Genomic DNA, 18,174 nt, shown 5'->3' on the forward strand with positions numbered 1-18,174 from the left:
GCCAAACGTCTGGTCACAACTCGGTCAGACCTTAGATCGTGCCTGGTCGGCCAACCTCTTCGGTCGTGCAAAACAGGCCGAAGGGCCGCGTCAAGAGAGAAAACAGCTCGGCGCCGTGCGGCTTGCCACGACCCGTGTTACCATAGCTCAGCCGTATTAACTGGTGCAAATCTCCCCTCTCAATTGCCCCTTAATCCCAACCGAGCTAATCGTGATTGGGGTTATCACTATGATCGAGCTAACGGTCACCGAGTTGCTCTAGTACAGGCCGAGCGTAATTGTCACCAGGTCCGTTGCCGAGCTATCCCATTTGGTCGGCCATTGCCTCAGTAGTCTTGTCAAGGGTCGTATAGCTGTACTGGCAGCCGCGCTCTCAGTGCCATGTGGCCTCACGCCATTGGGCCGTACAACCCAGCTGTCTTCCGCACACAGAATTCAAACGGCTGCCGCCGTTTGGGTTTTTCCCCCCTCTTTGAACATCACACGAAGGGTCATTATTGCCTCTTCACTGTTCATTTTCTTTTTCAAGCAAACCCTAGCCTCCAAGTTCCCCAATCGTCCATTCCAAGCCTCCACCTTCACATTCATCCATTCTCGCCTCTGTAGAAGCCGTACCCAAGCTCGTGAGGCCTACTTCGCTTCTCATCTGCTCCTGGTGAGTTCTCTATCTCTTCATTGCATTTCCTGTTTCCATTTCCCGCACCTCCATACTTATTCTTCGTTTTTGTACTTGTGTTCTTACTTGGAAATGCTAGGCACCTACCAATACCTCCTCCATGGGGTAGTATTGGCACACCTTAGGGCAAACTGGAACTGGAGGGGTGAATGGGGCCTTCGTGCCCCTGTTTCTCCTTAGTTTGAATGGATGGACCTTGAACTTAGGATGAACTGGATGAACACTGGACAGAACCGAGCTAAATGCTCATTTAGATCCGTACATCAGACTTAACCGAGCTAAAATTTGTTCGAGGTCTCTACTTGGGGCCTTACCGAGCTGAACACTCAATTAGATCCGTAAATAAGACTGAACCGAGCTATAACTCGTTCAAGTTTCCTTCTTGGGCCTTGACCGAGCCAAAAATAGAGAATCAGAACTGAACTAGGAAGGCTAAATCAGCCAAGTTGTCTAGCCGAGTTAGGATCGAATCGGTCGAACACCCAAAAACCCTTCATCGAGCTAAAAAATCCACATTGAAACCGTGCAATTTATGCCGTGCTAACCCTTGGACTTGTTTCTTAACAATGCAGAACAAACTAGGACCGACCAGGCCCGTCCAGAACCATCACTGGTGGAGCTCAAAGTCCGAGCAAATACACCAAAATTTTTCACCGAGATACAAATTAAATCACCGAATAAAACCGAGATACATGGGGAAGTACTGATTCATGGTGAGCTCACCCGGTGCACTGGCCGAGTTTCGTAGGGAGTACAATATTCCAGACGATGTCATTTTAGAGCTGGCCAAGAAGGGAGATACCCCTTGGGGCGACCTAGACTGGTGCCCCTTCACGGTCGTGTCCATAATCGAAGGAGGACTTCGCTTCCTAGTTCAACCCTTGATCTGTGAATTCTTGAGGCAGACAAGGCTTTGTCCAACCCAAGTGTCGAACAACACATACAAGACAATAAACGGCATGGCCGAGCTAAACAGGAGGCTTGGTCTCAATCTCGGTCTTGCTGAAATATTCCACCAGTACAGCCTTAGTAAAAATAAAGGCGAGCTTTGCTGGTATCTAAAAGTAAAAAAAGGCCGAGCAAAACTCATCGAGGGCAACCCGGACAAGGAGACCAATGATGACGACTTCTTGTGGGTGTCCAGTAATTACGAGGACATCGAGGCGCCCATACCGGGCTGGTATATTAGGAAAGATTTTGGAAGTGCTGGTGAGTAGCTCGGCTAACCGCACTATTTTCTTTTTGCATAAGTCTCTCTGTGTGCCGGTCTAACACTCCTCTGTTTGCAGATTACAAGCACTTAGCGGAAGACTACCATCGGGCTAACCAGGAGGCCATAAGAGTCTTACTGCGCCATCCAGAAGAAGAAAGAGAGTTCGCAAAGCTGCTCGGCTTTGAACCGACCTACAACTACGAAGCGCCGCGCAAAAGCCGGGTTACCGACTTCCTCTGTGCTCCTTCCCCAAAACCTGACCCAAATCTTCCGCCGATCAGACTTGTTCATCTCACTGCCGAGCAAGAAATGGCGAATATTCGGGCAATCAAGTCCCTGATCACCGGTGAGGAAAGCGAGTCCCAACCACCGGAAGCAACCGGGGGAACATCTTCCACTCCAGCCGGGCAAAAGGAAGGGGCTGTGCTGGCTCTTGCCAGCGAACAACCAGCTGGCCGGTCGAAGAAGCGACCGAGGAAAGACCAGATAGGGCAGCACCTCGTTGATGAGGACTCCACTAAACATGCCTCCACCGAGCTGGGGGACCAGACCGAGCAACAACCAACCGGGCCTTCCAAGAGCCCAACCTCCCTCCCGGTCTGGGCGCCTGAGATCAAGTACAAAGGCCAGGCAGTCTCTTCGGCCGACTCAGTGTATGCGAACAAGGATTATTCCCTCGGTTTCAACATGACCAAGGGGATAATCCTTCCTGCCGACATGAAGAAGCACGACGAGCTGTCCGACCTAAAAGTACTTCGCTCGACAGCTAAGTCGATCGTGTTGGTAAGTTCTCAACTCCTTTCTTCAAGTTATTGCTCGGTTTTTGCTCGGTTTTCTGAATACTCACAATCTTTCATTTGTTTGCAGGCGCCGCAAAAGAACTATCTCGCCCATGAGCGCATGATCGCCGTGCGGCAGAGTCTGCGCGAGGCCATAGCTGAGAACAAGGCCCAAACGGCCGAGATAGCGAAGTTGAAGGCCGCGCAGGAAGCAGTTGTGGCCGAGCAAGATAACCTGAGCCAGAAGGTTGACCAAGCTGAAGCGGACAAACAGCGGGCCGTGAAGTCGACGAAAGCCCGGTATCTCGCTGAGTTGAGGAAACTGCGCGATGCCCATAAGGAGGAGAAAGATAAGGCGGTTAGCGACGCTGAAGACAGGGGTTATGCTCAAGGCGAAAAAACGTATGAACGGCAAGTGCAGGCGACCAAGGACATCTTTCTCTAGTGCAGTTAGAAAGCTGCCGTGGAGAAAGTTGGCCTTGGTCAAGATGCTGACATGTTCCTAAATCCACCTGCGGCCTTCATACCGCACTATATGCAGGCCTATGCGAGCGTCGCGCAGAAGAGGCTCATAGAGGAGGCCAAAAAGGAAGCCGCGGAAGAAGCCGCCGCTACGCAACAAACCGAGCAAACTTCTCCTGAAGCATCTCAGGATGCTGAAGATCAAGTAGCCGATCGGGAGGTTGTCGCGGTGGAGGGCACGGATGATGAGTCAGACGAAGGCTTGCTCGAGCACACTACGGAGGTTGCCGAGCAGACTGTGGAGGTCGCCGAGCAGACGGTTGACCTGGAATTGGATTGAAATGCCCCCTCCTATTTCCTGCTTTGTTTTCGTTTCTTTTCTTTCTTTGTTTAATGTAACCGGGCTAGGGCCCCACAATTGTAATGCAATTTCCTCAATCAATGAAATTTGAACTTTTTGCCCGCTGATCTTCTCTTTTTGTTCGGCTGCAACGTGCAAAATTTCTTGATTCAAACTTTAATGTACCACAACTGATAGGCCGGCTAGCCGCGCAATATGCCAAGCTAAAATCAGAATTTTTTCAACTTAAATGTTCGCGGCTACTCTCAGCTCGGTTTTTTTTTTTTTTTTTTGAACCAACCCAAAAATTTTCATTTGGCCGAGCAAAAATTACCACTGCCGTTCTGACTTTGACAACACTTCAAGTTTTGTATTTGGGTGGGCAAAAATCAGCTCGGCCCTAAAGGAAGTTGGACAAATCACAGTTATTTCACTTCGGCCGAGCCAAATCAGCTCGGCCATTAAATTGGACAAAACACCAATATTCCGACATGGAGTTGGATAGAACGCCAACATTCCCTTTCTCCGAGCGAAGTCAGCTCGGCCTCTTGTAAGTTGGACAAGGCACCAACATAGCGCTTGGCCGAGCAAAGTCAGCTCGGCTATTATTTGTTGGACAACACCAACATTTCGTTTTGGCCGAGCAGAATCAGCTCGGCCTTAACATTGGGCAAAACACCAATATTTCACTTAAGTTGGTCATGACGTCAACATCCCAATTGGGCGAGCAAAAAACCAGCTCGGCCCTTACGTGAATTGGTCCATACACCAATCATTTCGCTGGACAATAATACACCAACTATTGGTGCGGTCCGCTTCTATACCGGCAAGAGAAAATCAGTCCGGTCCCATTCAGGTCGGTCCCTTTGCCCCTGGCATCCACAGTGGCCTTGTATCCTTGCGGTGTCATTGTATAGAAAGATGTGATACAAAACAACAAGATGGCTATTTTTCATTACAAAAAGTAGTGCTATCCTTACATCAAATGCCAAAAGGCTAAAGGTCTAGAAAGCTAAGCAATTACATTTTAAAAGTAAAAGATCTTAAGGTTGGCTGCATTCCACGGTCTGGGGACAGCTTTGGCATCTAAATCTTCCAGATGGTATGCCCCTTTGCCAGTGAGACCAATTACCTTGTATGGTCCTTCCCAATTTGCACCGAGCTTTCCTTCGCCAAGGACCACCGTGTTGCCCAGCACTTTTCTTAAGACCCAGTCCCCGATCCTGAACAACATGGGGTGCACAGCCTTGTTGTATTTTTTGGAGAGTTCTTGCTGATAGGCCGCTATGTGGATTAGTGCCCGCTCTCTCCTTTCCTCGGCAAGGTCTAGCTCCAATGCCACGGCCTCATTGTTCAAATCTGGCTGGAAGCTTTCAGACCGGATGGTTGGCATGCCAATTTCCAGCGGGATAACGGCTTCCATGCCATAGGCCAAGGCAAACGGAGTCTCTCCGGTCGACCATCTTGGCGTGGTGCGGTACGCCCAAAGTACGTTAGGGAGTTCTTCAGCCTACTTCCCCTTGGCCTTCTCAAGCCGCTTCTTCAGCCCGTCCAGGATGGTCTTGTTTGAGGCCTCCGCTTGACCATTTGACTGAGGATAGGCCGGTGTTGAATTGTAGAATTCGATCTTCAGCTCTTCGCAAAACTCGCAAAAAAGTTTCCTATCGAATTGAGTGCCATTATTCGAGATGAGGGCCTTGGGTATACTGAAGCGAGTGATAACATTTTGCCAGACAAACTTCTTCACATCCTTTTCCTTTATGGTCGCCAGTGGCTCGGCCTCAACCCACTTGGTGAAGTAGTCAGTGGCAGCGATGAAGAATTTGCGATTGCCCGGTGCTGCTGGGAGTGGTCTAACAATATCCAACCCCCAAAGCGCGAACGGCCAAGGACTTGTAAGGGGGAGCAATTCTCTAGCTGGCTGGTGGATCTGGTGAGCGAACTTCTGACACTTTTCACACCTGCGAACGTATTTCTGCGCGTCTGCCTACATGCACGGCCACCAATAACCTTGGGAAATTGCTCGGTAAGCCAAAGATCTGCCCCTAGTATGGTTGCCGTAGATGCCTTCATGGATCTCATAGAGAAAAGTTTCCACCTTGGCTGGGTGGACACACTTCAGATACGGCCCGGTAAAAGACTTCTTATACAAGGCTCTGGACGGGGAGAGCCAAAACCGCTCTGACTTGGCCAGGATCTTGTTGGCCGCTTTCTTTTCTTGCGGTAGAACTCTATCTTTTAGGAAGGCAATGATGGGATCCATCCAGGAAGGACCCAAGTCGGCGCAGAGTACCTCGGTCGCTTCTGGTTCCTCAATACTTGGCCGAGGTAAGAATTCTATCATCAAGGGGTTAGGAAAAGCTGTCTGAGTAGAAGCAAGTCTGGCCAATTCATTAGCCGTGTTGTTTTCTTTGCGGTTGATCTGTTCCACTCTTATGGCCTCGACCTTCTTGATTTCGGCGCGCACTAGCACCTGATACTTCGCCATTCGCTCATCCCGGGCCTCATACTCCCCTGAGATTTGATTGACCACCAGCTTGGAATCGCTGAATACCATAAGGGCTGACGCTTTCATTCTCAATGCGTTTCTGAGTCCAGCAAGGAGGGCTTCATACTCCGCCTCGTTGTTGGATGCTGGGAAGCCGAGCGTAATTGCTTGCTCGATGATTAGCCCGTCCGGTGAAGTCAGTACGATACCCAGCCCGGCCCCATGCCTGTTGGATGCCCCATCGACGAAGAGCTTCCACATCTCGCCAATAAACAACTTCCAGCAATCAGAGGGGTTCTGGGAACTTCTCAACCCCAAGTCTTTGATCGGTTCATTCTGGTCTCTTTCTTTGCCTTAGTTGAGTCCGTCTTCTACAAAATCGCCCGGCTCCTCTAGTTCGGTCGCTCTTCGCCCTTCGCCTACTTGCGAGCCAACACTCGTCTCTATTGCCAAAACCATGGGCTGCGCTGAATCCACACCAGCCAAATCAGTCGGGCAAACTGGATGCGTTCCAGGGGCAAATTCCGCCATAAAGTCTGCAAGAGCTTGAGCCTTGATTGCGGTGCGCGGGCGGAACTTGATATCGTACTGCCCCAATTCCACGGCCCATTTGAAAATTCTTTCGGTGAAGTCTGCCTTTTCAAAAAGCATCTTAAGTGGAAACTCGGTCAACACAACTATTGTATGGGCATAAAAATAGTGCGCCAGCTTTCTTGATGCCATCATCAGGGCCAGCGCTAATTTTTCCAACGGAAGATATCTCGTCTCGGCCGGGAGCAAAGTCTTGCTTACATATAAGATGGGCAAGTGCTGGATGCCTTCAGCGCAGACTAGGACGGCGCTCACAGCATGTTGAAAGACTGCCAAGTAGAGATACAACTCTTCGCCCGGCCAGGGAGTGACTAAGATAGGGGCTAAGGAAAGGTATATCTTTAAGTCTGCCAGTGCACGGTCACATTCGTCATCCCAGAAGAACTTGGCCTTCAAAGTTTTAAAGAAGGGCCTGCAACGATCTGAAGACCGGCTGATAAATCTGTTTAGCGCGGCTGCCATCCCGGCAAGATGTTGTACGTCCTTCGTGGAGTTTGGGCGCTCCAGCTCTTGTATAGCCTTGATCTGTGATGGGTCGGATTCAATTCCTCGGTTCGTAACCAAAAACCCCAGAAACTTCCCAGTGCCGACTCTGAAGGCGCACTTGGAGGTATTCAAACGAAGTTTGTGATGCTTAAGTATGGCAAACATTTCTGCTAGGTCGGTGAGGTGTTGCGACTTCTCCTTACTCTTTACCACCATATCGTCGATGTAGGCCTCCATTGTTCGGCCCAAAAGAGGAGCAAACATCTTTGTCACCATCCTCTGAAAAGTTGCCCCGGCGTTCTTCAGTCTGAACGGCATGACTTTATAACAATACAGGCCTCTAGGAGTAGTGAACGACGTGATCTCACGGTCCGATTCATACATGGTTATCTGGTGGTAGCCGCGATATGCATCCAGGAAGCTAAACCTCTGATGGCCAGCGGTCAAGTCCACCAGCTGGTCAATTCGAGGGAGGGGGAAGCTATCCTTTGGGCAAGCGAGGTTGACCGTCTTGTAGTCAACGAAGACTCGCCACTTACCATTCTTTTTCGGGACCACCACCGTGTTGGATATCCATCGAGGGTATTGCACTTTTTCTATTGCTCCTATTTCCAACAAGTTTTTGACCTCCTCTGCCACTATCTCGGCATGGTGCAGAGCTGAGCGGCGTGTCCTTTGGATAACCGGCCGTGCATTAGGAAAGACATTCAACTGATGGCAAATGAAGTTAGGGTCGACGCCAGGCATATCGTAAGGCGTCCACGCAAAAGCCTCCATGTTGGAAACCAAGAAGTTGACATAATCCAACCGCTCGGCGCTAGACAAAGATGATCCCAAGAGGAAGAACTTAGTTGGGTCATTCTCGTCGATGCACACTTCCACCAAATCCTCGACCGATTTTTCCTCGGCCTTTCTTCCTACGTCTTCAAGGACCTCCTTTCCCTCGGGTCCCTCAATCATTTGGACAAATCCTTTAGCTGGTCGGCTGCCATTTACCGCAACGAAGCATTGTTTCGCCATCCCCTAGTCTTCCCAGACTTCTTCTATTTGTCCGTTTGGTGCCGGGAAGCGCAAGACCTAATGGTAAGTCGACGCTACTGCTTGCATGGCATGCAACCAGCCCCTGCATAAAATTAAGTTGTAGGTGGATGGGACTTTGAGCACCCAGAACTCTACTTGTTTTGTGACTGAACTCGCTTTGACCGGCAGTATGATCTTCCCTACCGGCCATTCTGGCTGAGAGTTGAAGCGAACCAAAAGGGACATCGCAGGGGCCAAGTCCTTGTCCTCCAACTTCATTTGTTTGAACGCGTCATAGTACATAATTTCGACCGAACTCCCCTGGTCGATCAAGATCCTCTTGATGTCAAAGTCTTTGACGCAAAGAGTTACCACTAGGGCGTCGTTGTGGGGCATCTGGATCCGCTCCAAGTCCCTGCTCGAAAATGTAAGAATGTCCTTCTCCTCGGTCTTTCCTTTCTTCACAGCGGGCCGAACGGAGAGCACTTCCCTCATGTGCTCGATTTTCTTAATCATCCCTCTGAGCTCGCAGACCCTTGTTGGTTCAACGATGCCATGGATGACGTTGATTACACCTTGGGGTGCTGCCTCTAGGGCGGCTAGGCCGTTTGGCTCGGTTTGCCCCAATGGCGCGGCTTTCACACCCCTATCTATGTATTGGTCAAGATGTCCCGCGGCCACTAGTTCTTCCAAATGTTGTTTGAGCGGCAAGCAGTCCTCCGTTCGGTGTCCCCGTTCTTCATGGAAGGTGCAGCGATACCTTGAGTTGAAGCCTCTCTGTGCATTCCCCAACTTGGCCGGCCAGCGGACAAAAGGCTCGCCTCTGATCTCACTCAAGATGTGGTAGATAGGGATTTTAAAGACCGTGGTGATTCCAGTCCGCGCCTTCAATTTTCTCTTAGCATCCTCCGCTACATCACGGGGAGCGTCAGCTCGGTCGTTTTTACGACCCTTGTTTCTGTCATCGCGGTTTGGGCCACGTCGTTGATCTTTTGGCCGGTCGCTTGGGCGGTTAGACCGAGTTAACTTTCCCTGCTACCCTTTTGTCCACTGCGACCGGATTAACCTTCTCGGTCGTGGAGGCGGCATCATCCTCCACACAAATGTGCTCATTGATCCGTTGCATCAAGGACTCCATGGTTGTGGGTTAGTGCATTGTGAGCGAATCCCGCAGCCTATGTCCGACTGGGAGACCCCGCTTGTATTGAGTGATCGCCAGATTCGTAGGGCAGTAGAGGATTTCATTGTAAGTTTTCCAATACCTCGCGTTGTATGCCTTCAATGATCCCCCTAACTTCATTTTGACGCCCAGAAGATGATCGACCTCATTCGGCGTTCGAGTGTTGGTTTTGAATCTGGTGACGAAGGCTTCCGCTAGTTGCTGTCATCCCTCTATACTCCCTTCTGGAAGTCTTTCGAATCACTTCAGGCCCAATTCTCCCAAGTTTGCTGGGAATATGAGGCACATTAAGGCGTCATTGCGCCGGTGGCCAGCCATTACTTGTCGGTAATGACTCACGTGCATGTACGGATTCGTTCTGCCGTCGTACAAGGTGAACTTAGGCTGGTGGAATCCGGCAGGGAGTGGTGTACTCTCGATCTCCGGAGACAACGGCGTGGCTGTAAGTCTCGCCAGCTCTTTGTCCACTGGCGCATGGGCCATCACTCTGGGCGCTGGCATCGCCACTTCTTCGTTACAATGAACTGGGGCGCTCAATCTCTGCCACGCCGGCACTCTCTGAGCCTCTCGACGGCGCGTCCTCTCCCTTAATACATCCCTCAGGTCTCTGGAACTAGTGGAGAAAGAGTATCGTGACGTCAGAGACGGGCGCGAGAGACGGTATGTGTTGTCTCGAGTGAGGGATCTGCTCTCCCTTCGGTCGGAATTTCCAACCCCATAGTTCCTGGTGATGGAGAGCGAGTGGGTCCTCTCCTGGCGGCGACTGCTAGAACGGGGGGACGGGGTGCGCTCATTGAGGTTGCCCTTTCTAGTAACACCCTTCCCCTTAATCTGACGCCTCAGCATCTGCATCTCCGCCGCCATCTCGCGAATGAGGGCGTCTTGGTATTTGAGTTTATGCTCTAGGCGCTGCGCACGGGACTCCTCCCGCCGCCGACGGCCCTCTGGACTCTTCGAGCGATCAGTACTCCTTCCGCGTTTGTCTCGCGCACCTCGCGAAGACGTTTCTAGGTCCGCCATGGCCTGAACATTCGGGGGGCCTTCTCTCCGTCGGACAGACTCTAGTGTGACGCCATTGATGACGGACAGTGGAGTTTTGTCGTTGTTGGCCATAGAGATGGTCGAAGAAGCTTGAAAAACAAGGTTTGAGTATCAAAGACCTTCCCACAGACGGCGCCAATTGTACGGGGGAGAAATATCCTCTACTTCCCGTACTCCTTGGACTTCAAGCTTCACGTGATGGCGTCTAACTTGGCAACACAGAGAACGGTGAGCTGCCCGGCGGTGGTGTGCCGGATAGACCCTCCGACGATCAAGTCAGATCACTTGAGGAAGAAGTAGGCTATTCGAGAGAGAGTGGGTGTTTCAGATAGCGCAAGTTGCTTACCTCTAATGTTCATCTTCCTCCCCTATTTCTAGGCTGGCCATGCAGCCTCAAGATTGTGCGCGCACTACGTCTGCTGTCCTTCCCTAGACAGGTGGCAGTGCTCGTCTCTCACCACCTCATGCGTGTAAAGGTCTAGTCCTCCAACCAGTACACGCAAAACTGCCCAACGGTATTGACGCGTGCTTGGAGCAGATGTCCTCTCCCTCACGCCATTGGCCCAGGTGGCTCACTTAATCGGAGTACCACGACCGGCCTAGCCCTTGTGGAGAGTTGCCACCACAAGCAGCACAATTGAGCTGTATCTCGCCGACCTATCCCTCGGGGAAGAAGCGAAAGTCTGATTCTCATGGCCGAGTTACTGTAGGTCGGTCCATCCTGGTTGATCGGCCGTGAGGCGTACCGGCCCCATTCCCCGTCCTACCTTCATTTTCGGTTATACTGTAACAACCCTCATACTGTTTACCGATTAATGACTGATTGATTACCGATAACCATCGATTACCGTTAAACTGAATTGATTATGACTGATGATTGAACTGATTAAAAGTACTGAACCGACTGACTGAAATTGAAATTGAATTAGCCAAGTATAACTATTGTGTTGCACATTCTATCTGTTTGATTGATTAATTATCTGTTCATGTCTTTGTGTTTAAACTGCTAATTGAAGGCCTTATCGGCGGCCGAATCCGGAATTGATTGAAGTTTTATGATCATCATAATTAATGTGATTTTATAGTAAAGTTATCTGAAAAAGGATTTGGTATGATTAAATTAGATTAAAACGAGTTAATTACAAAGTTTGCCGTAATTACCAACTTGCCACTAAGTGGGCCACTATCTCACACACCTTTGAGCCTTGTATACACTCATACACTTGAATCAGAAACCATTTCCTCAGCCCTTTTTCCTTACACTAGCCGACCAAGAGAGGAGATAGGAGAGAATTGAGCTCAACTTGAGAATTGCTTGCTAATTGAAGTGTGGATTGCTAGATTGAACCTCAAGACTAGTAATTAAGGAACCTAGGTATGAATTTCATCCTTTTGGTTTGTCTTTAAGTTGATTCTTGCATGGTCCATGTTTAATTGTAGAGCTAAGTCATGTTTTAGTTCATACATGTTGATATAGAGCATAATTCATGCTTGCATGTGTTCTTGGTTGAATTTGGAGTTGAGTTCATGGCAAAATGGTGCATGCATGTCCATAATTGTGTAATGGTCCATGTTTTCAACTTGTTTTTGGATCAATTGGCTCCTTAGAGCATCAAATTGGAACTTCCAAATGATTTGAATTCGTGCATGTTTGCGTGTTCATATTGTTCATGAAATTGGTTTAAATTGAGTTTGAATTAAACACCCTTGGGCTTTGATTTCTTAAAATTGAGCTTTGAAACATGTTATTCTATGTGTTTATAAATGTTTTCCAGAAAATGGGCCCAAGAGGATCGGTTTTGATGCCTTTGAACTTGGTTTTTGGCTTGGAGGTGCAATCTGGAATTTCCAAATTGCGCATTTCCGCTCGAGCGGGGGAATCGCCGCTCGAGCGTGGAATCCGAGCATCCAGTATCTCTGCACTGTTTTACAGTCCGCTCGAGCGGAGGATTGGGAGCTCGAGCGGAGTCATGTCTCAAGCTCGAGCGGGCGTCGAGCGGAGATTTCACCCATCCAGTACTTTTACAGTACGCTCGAGCGGAAAAGTTTACGCTCGAGCGTGTACCTTTGTTGCATGTCCGCTCGAGCGGGGAAACATGCGCTCGAGCGGGACTCTGTTTTTCTGAAACTCCGAGACTGTTTTCTGATCACATCTTTGCACCCTCATCCCATTCTAGGCATTCTTAGACCTAGTTTAAGGCATCTTATTGAGGATATAGATGTAGAACACACCGAGGCAAATTAGGGTTTAAGTTGTTATCTTTCCCAACTGTGTAGCTTAGTGTGTGTTCAACCTGTGAACTGTGTAGGGTTGGCGACTGGGGAGGCACGCTCTAGCATACTGTAACCCAAACTCTGTGAGTAACAACTGTGTAAAGATATGTTCAAAATGATTATTTTCTCAATTGAACTGTACTGCTCTCGGAACTGTTACTGTTAATTGAATGAATGTATGTATGTCCTCTATTCTGAACTGTATTGTGGCATCCTTAGCAACTACTGTTACTGACTGTTACTGTTACAGAGATCTCTGTCGGTTCCCTCGTGGAACCACTACTGTTTACTGACTGATGGCCATCAATACTGTTCGGTCTTTAAGACCTACTGTTTACTGCTATGCTAATGGATGTACCACATATGACTGAATAACTGTTCTGACTGAAAGACTGAAGTATTGTTTAATGAACTGATTTCATTACTGTAAGGACATTTCATTCATAACCCCTTTACGCATTATGTTATTCACTGGGCTTTAGCTCACTGTTTATATATATATGTAGGTGCTCAGCCACCAGATCGGAGCTAGGAGCGTGGGTTAGACTCCAGTTTTGTCAAGCCAGCCTATGTGCCTCACTGCGAGGTTCCGAGCCTATCGTGTTAAGGCTTAGGGGTGTTTTACAATTCCTCCTTCTGTACCGTCTACTGTTCTGTATAGACTGAATGTTTACTGTACTGTTATCAAGGGATTAGGTCCCTGTACTGTGTGACTGTAAATTTTGTATAGACTGTACTGTTTGTATATGTGAATGCATGAAAAATCTTTTTGGCATACAGACTGACACAGCTCAATGGACATTATTCATTTACTGTATTGGCTTCCGCCAGGCCCTGTACTCTGTTTTACTGTACTACTGTTCTGCAGGCCTTTGGTAATCTCGGATTACTGGCCGGTTACGGTGCTAAACCCATAGGGCCGGGTTTGGGTCGTGACATATACGAAGTCCGTCCGTAATCAGTCTAGCCCGGGCTACTCTTAGATCGGTTGACACACGTCACCGTGTGCCTTGCCAAACGTCTGGTTATAGCTCGGTCAGACCTTAGATCGTGCCTGGTCGGCCAACCTCTTCGGTCGTGCAAAACAGGCCGAAGGGCCGCGTCAGGAGAGAAAACAGCTCGGCACCATGCGGCTTGCCACGACCTGTGTTACCGTAGCTCGGCCGTATTAACCGGTGCAAATCTCCCCTCTCATCTGTATTTTTGTCTTTTCTTATCTCTAATCTATATCTTTATATATATATTTTTTGTCTTCTCTTATCTCTAATCTGTATCACCATATAAACTGGATATATTGTGTTTCATTCATAAATTTAGCGGGGAATTAAAAAAATGAAAATAAAAAGATAAGTAAAATATGAATAAAATATAATTATATTTTATACATATTTTTTTAAAAATCTCTCCTCAAATCTATGACCATAGTATAATTAATTGATTTCAAATTTAATGTCTCTATCACCTCTAGACACAAATAACATGTAATTAATTGATTTTAGCTTTCATGTCTCTAGCACCTTCCCATGTGAATTTAAAAAAAAAAATTATTTATGTCTCATTAATTATCAATAAAAATTAGGATAAATTACAAACATACTCTATGAGATTTACTTAAATTACAAATTGTCTGTTGTGATTTTAGAAATTACATTATGCCCTCTAAGGTTTTTTTATTTCATAACAAATAGGTCACTTTATTAATAAATTATCAAGTTAATTAACAGTTTTGAATAATGTTAAAATTTTATTTCAATTAATAATTCAGATAATTTTATTATTATATATGTGAGCAGTTAGAAATTTTATTTTGTCAATTAATTCTGCTAAATGAAATTTTTTGACAAAGAGGTATTTATAATTTTTCAAACCACAGGGAGTAATTGATATTTTAAACAAATCTCAAGAAGTGTATTTATAATTTACTCTAAAAATTATATCAAATATTTTGGTATAATTTTTTTAAATATATATATATATATATATATAAAAGTAATTCTATAACCTACACCAAACCGACTTTTAAAAGCTACTTCACTCAATCAATTGATTTGGAATTGTATGTTTAAATTTAACACGTGTTTAAAAAATAAAAATAAAAATTTAACATGTATCTTTTTTGTATTTTTGTCTTCTCTTATCTCTAATATGTATCATCACATAAACTGAATATATATAGATTTTGTTTAATTAATAAATTTAGCGAGAATTTTAAAAAAAAATAAAAAAAAATAAAAATAAAATAAAAATAAAATATAATTATATTTTATACAGATTATTTTTAAATCACTTTTCAAATCTATGATGCTAGTATAATTAATTGATTTCAAATTTAATGTCCCTATCACCTCTAGACACAAATGCCATGTAATTAATTGATTTTAGCTTTCATGTCTCTAACACCTTCCCATGTGATACAATCGGATCACTAATTGATTTTGAATTTAATGTCTTTATTATCTTTCCTTCTTCTTTTTTTTTTTTTTTTAATAATAATATATATACTAATTAGTATATATTAATTAACAAAAATATTAAAGATTTTAAAAATTCTACCAAATATCTCACATAGGTGTATGACCTACACGAGATTTATATTGTGTGGGTCCCACACCCATGTAAGATATTTGATAGAAACTTTAGCAGAATATTTAGAATCTCTAACATTACTCATTAATTAATGTACTAATATATGATGTGGCACAATTTTAGAAATTTTAAGTATTTATAATTTGTATAATAGGTGAAATTATAATTTTGAAATAGTAATGTCATTGCATATATTAGTACACTAATTGATATACAATTTGGTACAAATAGAACAATCATTTGTCTAGATAGTGCGAAAATATAAAAAATAGTAGAGACATTTGATAAAAATTTTAATAAAATTTCTGAGATCTCTATCCTTACTACGAAAATATATGTCCTTATTATCACTTCCACGTGGGATTGGACCACATGTGCACATATTTAGGGGTGTAATTCTGGCTCGGCTCATGTCGGGCCTTGCGGGCTACTGCCAAAAAATCGACTCGGGTTGGGCCGGCCCACGGGCCAGAAAATTAGGCCCAGGCCCAGGGGTATTCGGGCTTTTGGGCGGGCCTAAACAATTTTTAAAATTTTTAAAAAAAATTTCTACCAAAATTTTATTATTTTCCATTAAAAATAACACTGGACTTCGAGTGGGCCGAGCCGGCCGGGCCTCGGACCAGGCTTTTGGGTGGGCCTTGAGCGGGCCAAGCGGGCCGGGCTTCAAAACGATGACCCAAGCCTATGCCCAAGGCCTCGGGCTGAGCTTGCGTTCGGGCCTTAACGGGCCGGGCCCACCTCGGGCCGCCCGCGGGCCACAGGCCAAAATTACACCCCTACACATTGGCTTCTTCTTTTTCTTTCTTTCTTTTATTTTATTTTATTTTATTTTTATATAAATACTAACAAGTGTCTTCATGTATTGTTTAATATTAATAAATATATAAAGTGTCTTAAAAATATATAAAAATATCAAAAAAATATATTATTTTCAATAAAAGAGTATTAAATTCAGGGGCGGCCCAACCTTTTTTGGGACTAAGACAAAATTTTAAAGGGAGGCGTTTTGTTGTTTAAATGTCAATTATAATTTTTCATATTTTATTGTCATTTAAAATTAATTTTTCTTGCTAAAAATTATTAATTAAACTTTTGTAATCAATTTTTTTAATGTGTCTTATTCAATTTATAAATTTATCCACTTAATTATTTAAATGACATAGTCAATATTAGATGTGATTTTATTAATTTTAATTTTGAAAAAATCCTTTTGCAATAACAACTAATACAAATGTTAATAATATTTTTGTAATTGGTGCATGTATTAGAACGAAGAATATAATATTGTCATATAATTTAATAGGTCTTGTTTGGGAACATCACTTTTTAGTTTAAAAATTAAAAAGTTATTAAAAAGGTTAAAAATTCAACAAATTATATAAAAAAGTCAAAAAAAAAATTTTCTCTCCACTTTTTGCATATCTTTTCATAAAAAATTAAAAAGTTATCACAAATATATTAATTTTTTACCTCATAGTTTAACCAAAAAACTAAAAAATTTCTAAAATAGAATGTTCTCAAATGAGGCCTATCTCAATTGATGTATTTTCTTTTTCTTAATTCATAAAATAAATATAAACCATCAATATCTGTAAAATTTTTATATTTTAGTAAATTTTCAAGAAATTATTATTGGTTGTTTGAACTTTTTGAAATTAAATAAAAAACCAAAAATGACTTTAGATTTGTGTGTGTGTGTGTGTGTGTGTGTGTGTGTGTGTGTGTGTGTGTGTGTGTGTGTGTGTGAGAATTATTGAAATCTACTCTCAAAATGGTTTAGTATAGAAAGGAGTTTTTTTTTTGATGTTTTGATTTCCACAATCTTTCAGCCAGTTATAAAAAAGTTTGAAGAAGCAATCAATGCTTCTTTTTTTTTTTTTTTTTTTTGGTTAAATCTTTATTCCTTCCTTCTTCGGTAATGTTCTCAAGAAAATAGTAATAAAATTAGAGAGGCCTTTAATTATTCTAAATTAGACGTAAGTTTTTGTGGGCTGTATTGAATATGTAAATGCATTTGGATATTATATAAATTGACAAATTATTTGGAAATTCTATTTAAAAGACGATAAGTCTATTTAGATCAAGTTTGGCAATCTAAAAATAATTCATCTTTTTATCTTTTTTCTATCATATCACCTCTCTACTTTTTTGTACATCTTTTCGTAAAAAGACAAAAAATGCACTTATTTAGGTCATCTCACAACTTTTTGAATATTCTTCTTCATTCTTCCTATGCATTCGTTCTTCTCTCCCTTTTTTTTCTTCTTAATTTTCGATCACCGGCAACTATTATTTGCTTATTAACTTTCTCTTTCTAATGTATAGTCACCGACAACCGACAATCACCATCACTTGGGGTTCACTGATAACCATCGATTATTGACTCCTAACTTCACCTTCGCCAACGGCGAAAGAGACGAGTTTCTGGCGAAGAAAATGAGTAGATCTACTCAGATTTACATTAAATCTGAATAAATTTACATGAGATCCAACTAGATTTAAACCAAAAATAATTGTCGGAATACAATATTCTCTCTATATCTGTTTTTTTCCTTCAATTTCTTAATGTTTCTACATTTTCTCTGCTACTCACTTCTATTTTTCTATTTTAATGGAGAAAATTTTCAAGTTCTGAACAGATTGTTTTTAAGTTTTAGTTATAGGCAACAAAAATTGTAAAATTTTACAGTTTCGATTTTTCTGGTGCTGAAATAAATCATGCTTTAAAACTATAAAATTTTACAGTTTCATAACATTCTTAAAAACTATATAATTTTGCAGTTTCATAACATGTTTTTCCAGTTTGATTAATAAAGATAAATACTTAATAGAATCATACTTTGAAATTGTAACATTTTATAATTTTAAAACTTACTTTTCAGTTTGATCAATATTTGAGATTATTTGTTTAAACCATACAAAAATTAAAAATAATATATACTTTTTTCCATTGTTATTTGTTGTTGTTATGGTTTTTTTGCTTTCAGTTTATTAATATTTAGCACATTTTGCTATATTTTTTCACTATATTTTCT

The 18,174-nt window shown here is 43.7% G+C and overlaps 3 protein-coding genes across 3 annotated transcripts; all 3 read right to left on the minus strand.

The window, feature by feature from the left end:
- Positions 1 to 4,497: 4,497 nt before the first annotated feature.
- Positions 4,498 to 4,893, minus strand: LOC145822287 (uncharacterized). Its single transcript, XM_082918914.1, has one exon. It carries the CDS (start codon positions 4,891 to 4,893, stop codon positions 4,498 to 4,500), a length of 396 nt encoding a protein of 131 aa, XP_082775040.1.
- Positions 4,894 to 5,457: 564 nt separating this feature from the next.
- LOC145822289 (uncharacterized) lies at positions 5,458 to 6,219 on the minus strand. The gene has a single exon (XM_082918926.1). It carries the CDS (start codon positions 6,217 to 6,219, stop codon positions 5,458 to 5,460), a length of 762 nt encoding a protein of 253 aa, XP_082775052.1.
- Positions 6,220 to 8,112: 1,893 nt separating this feature from the next.
- Positions 8,113 to 8,550, minus strand: LOC145822296 (uncharacterized). Its single transcript, XM_082918928.1, has one exon. It carries the CDS (start codon positions 8,548 to 8,550, stop codon positions 8,113 to 8,115), a length of 438 nt encoding a protein of 145 aa, XP_082775054.1.
- Positions 8,551 to 18,174: the final 9,624 nt, after the last annotated feature.

Source organism: Camellia sinensis, chromosome 1 (genome assembly GCF_055761805.1).
Source record: "Camellia sinensis isolate YWXY chromosome 1, ASM5576180v1, whole genome shotgun sequence".
NCBI classification, from domain to species: Eukaryota; Viridiplantae; Streptophyta; class Magnoliopsida; order Ericales; family Theaceae; genus Camellia; species Camellia sinensis.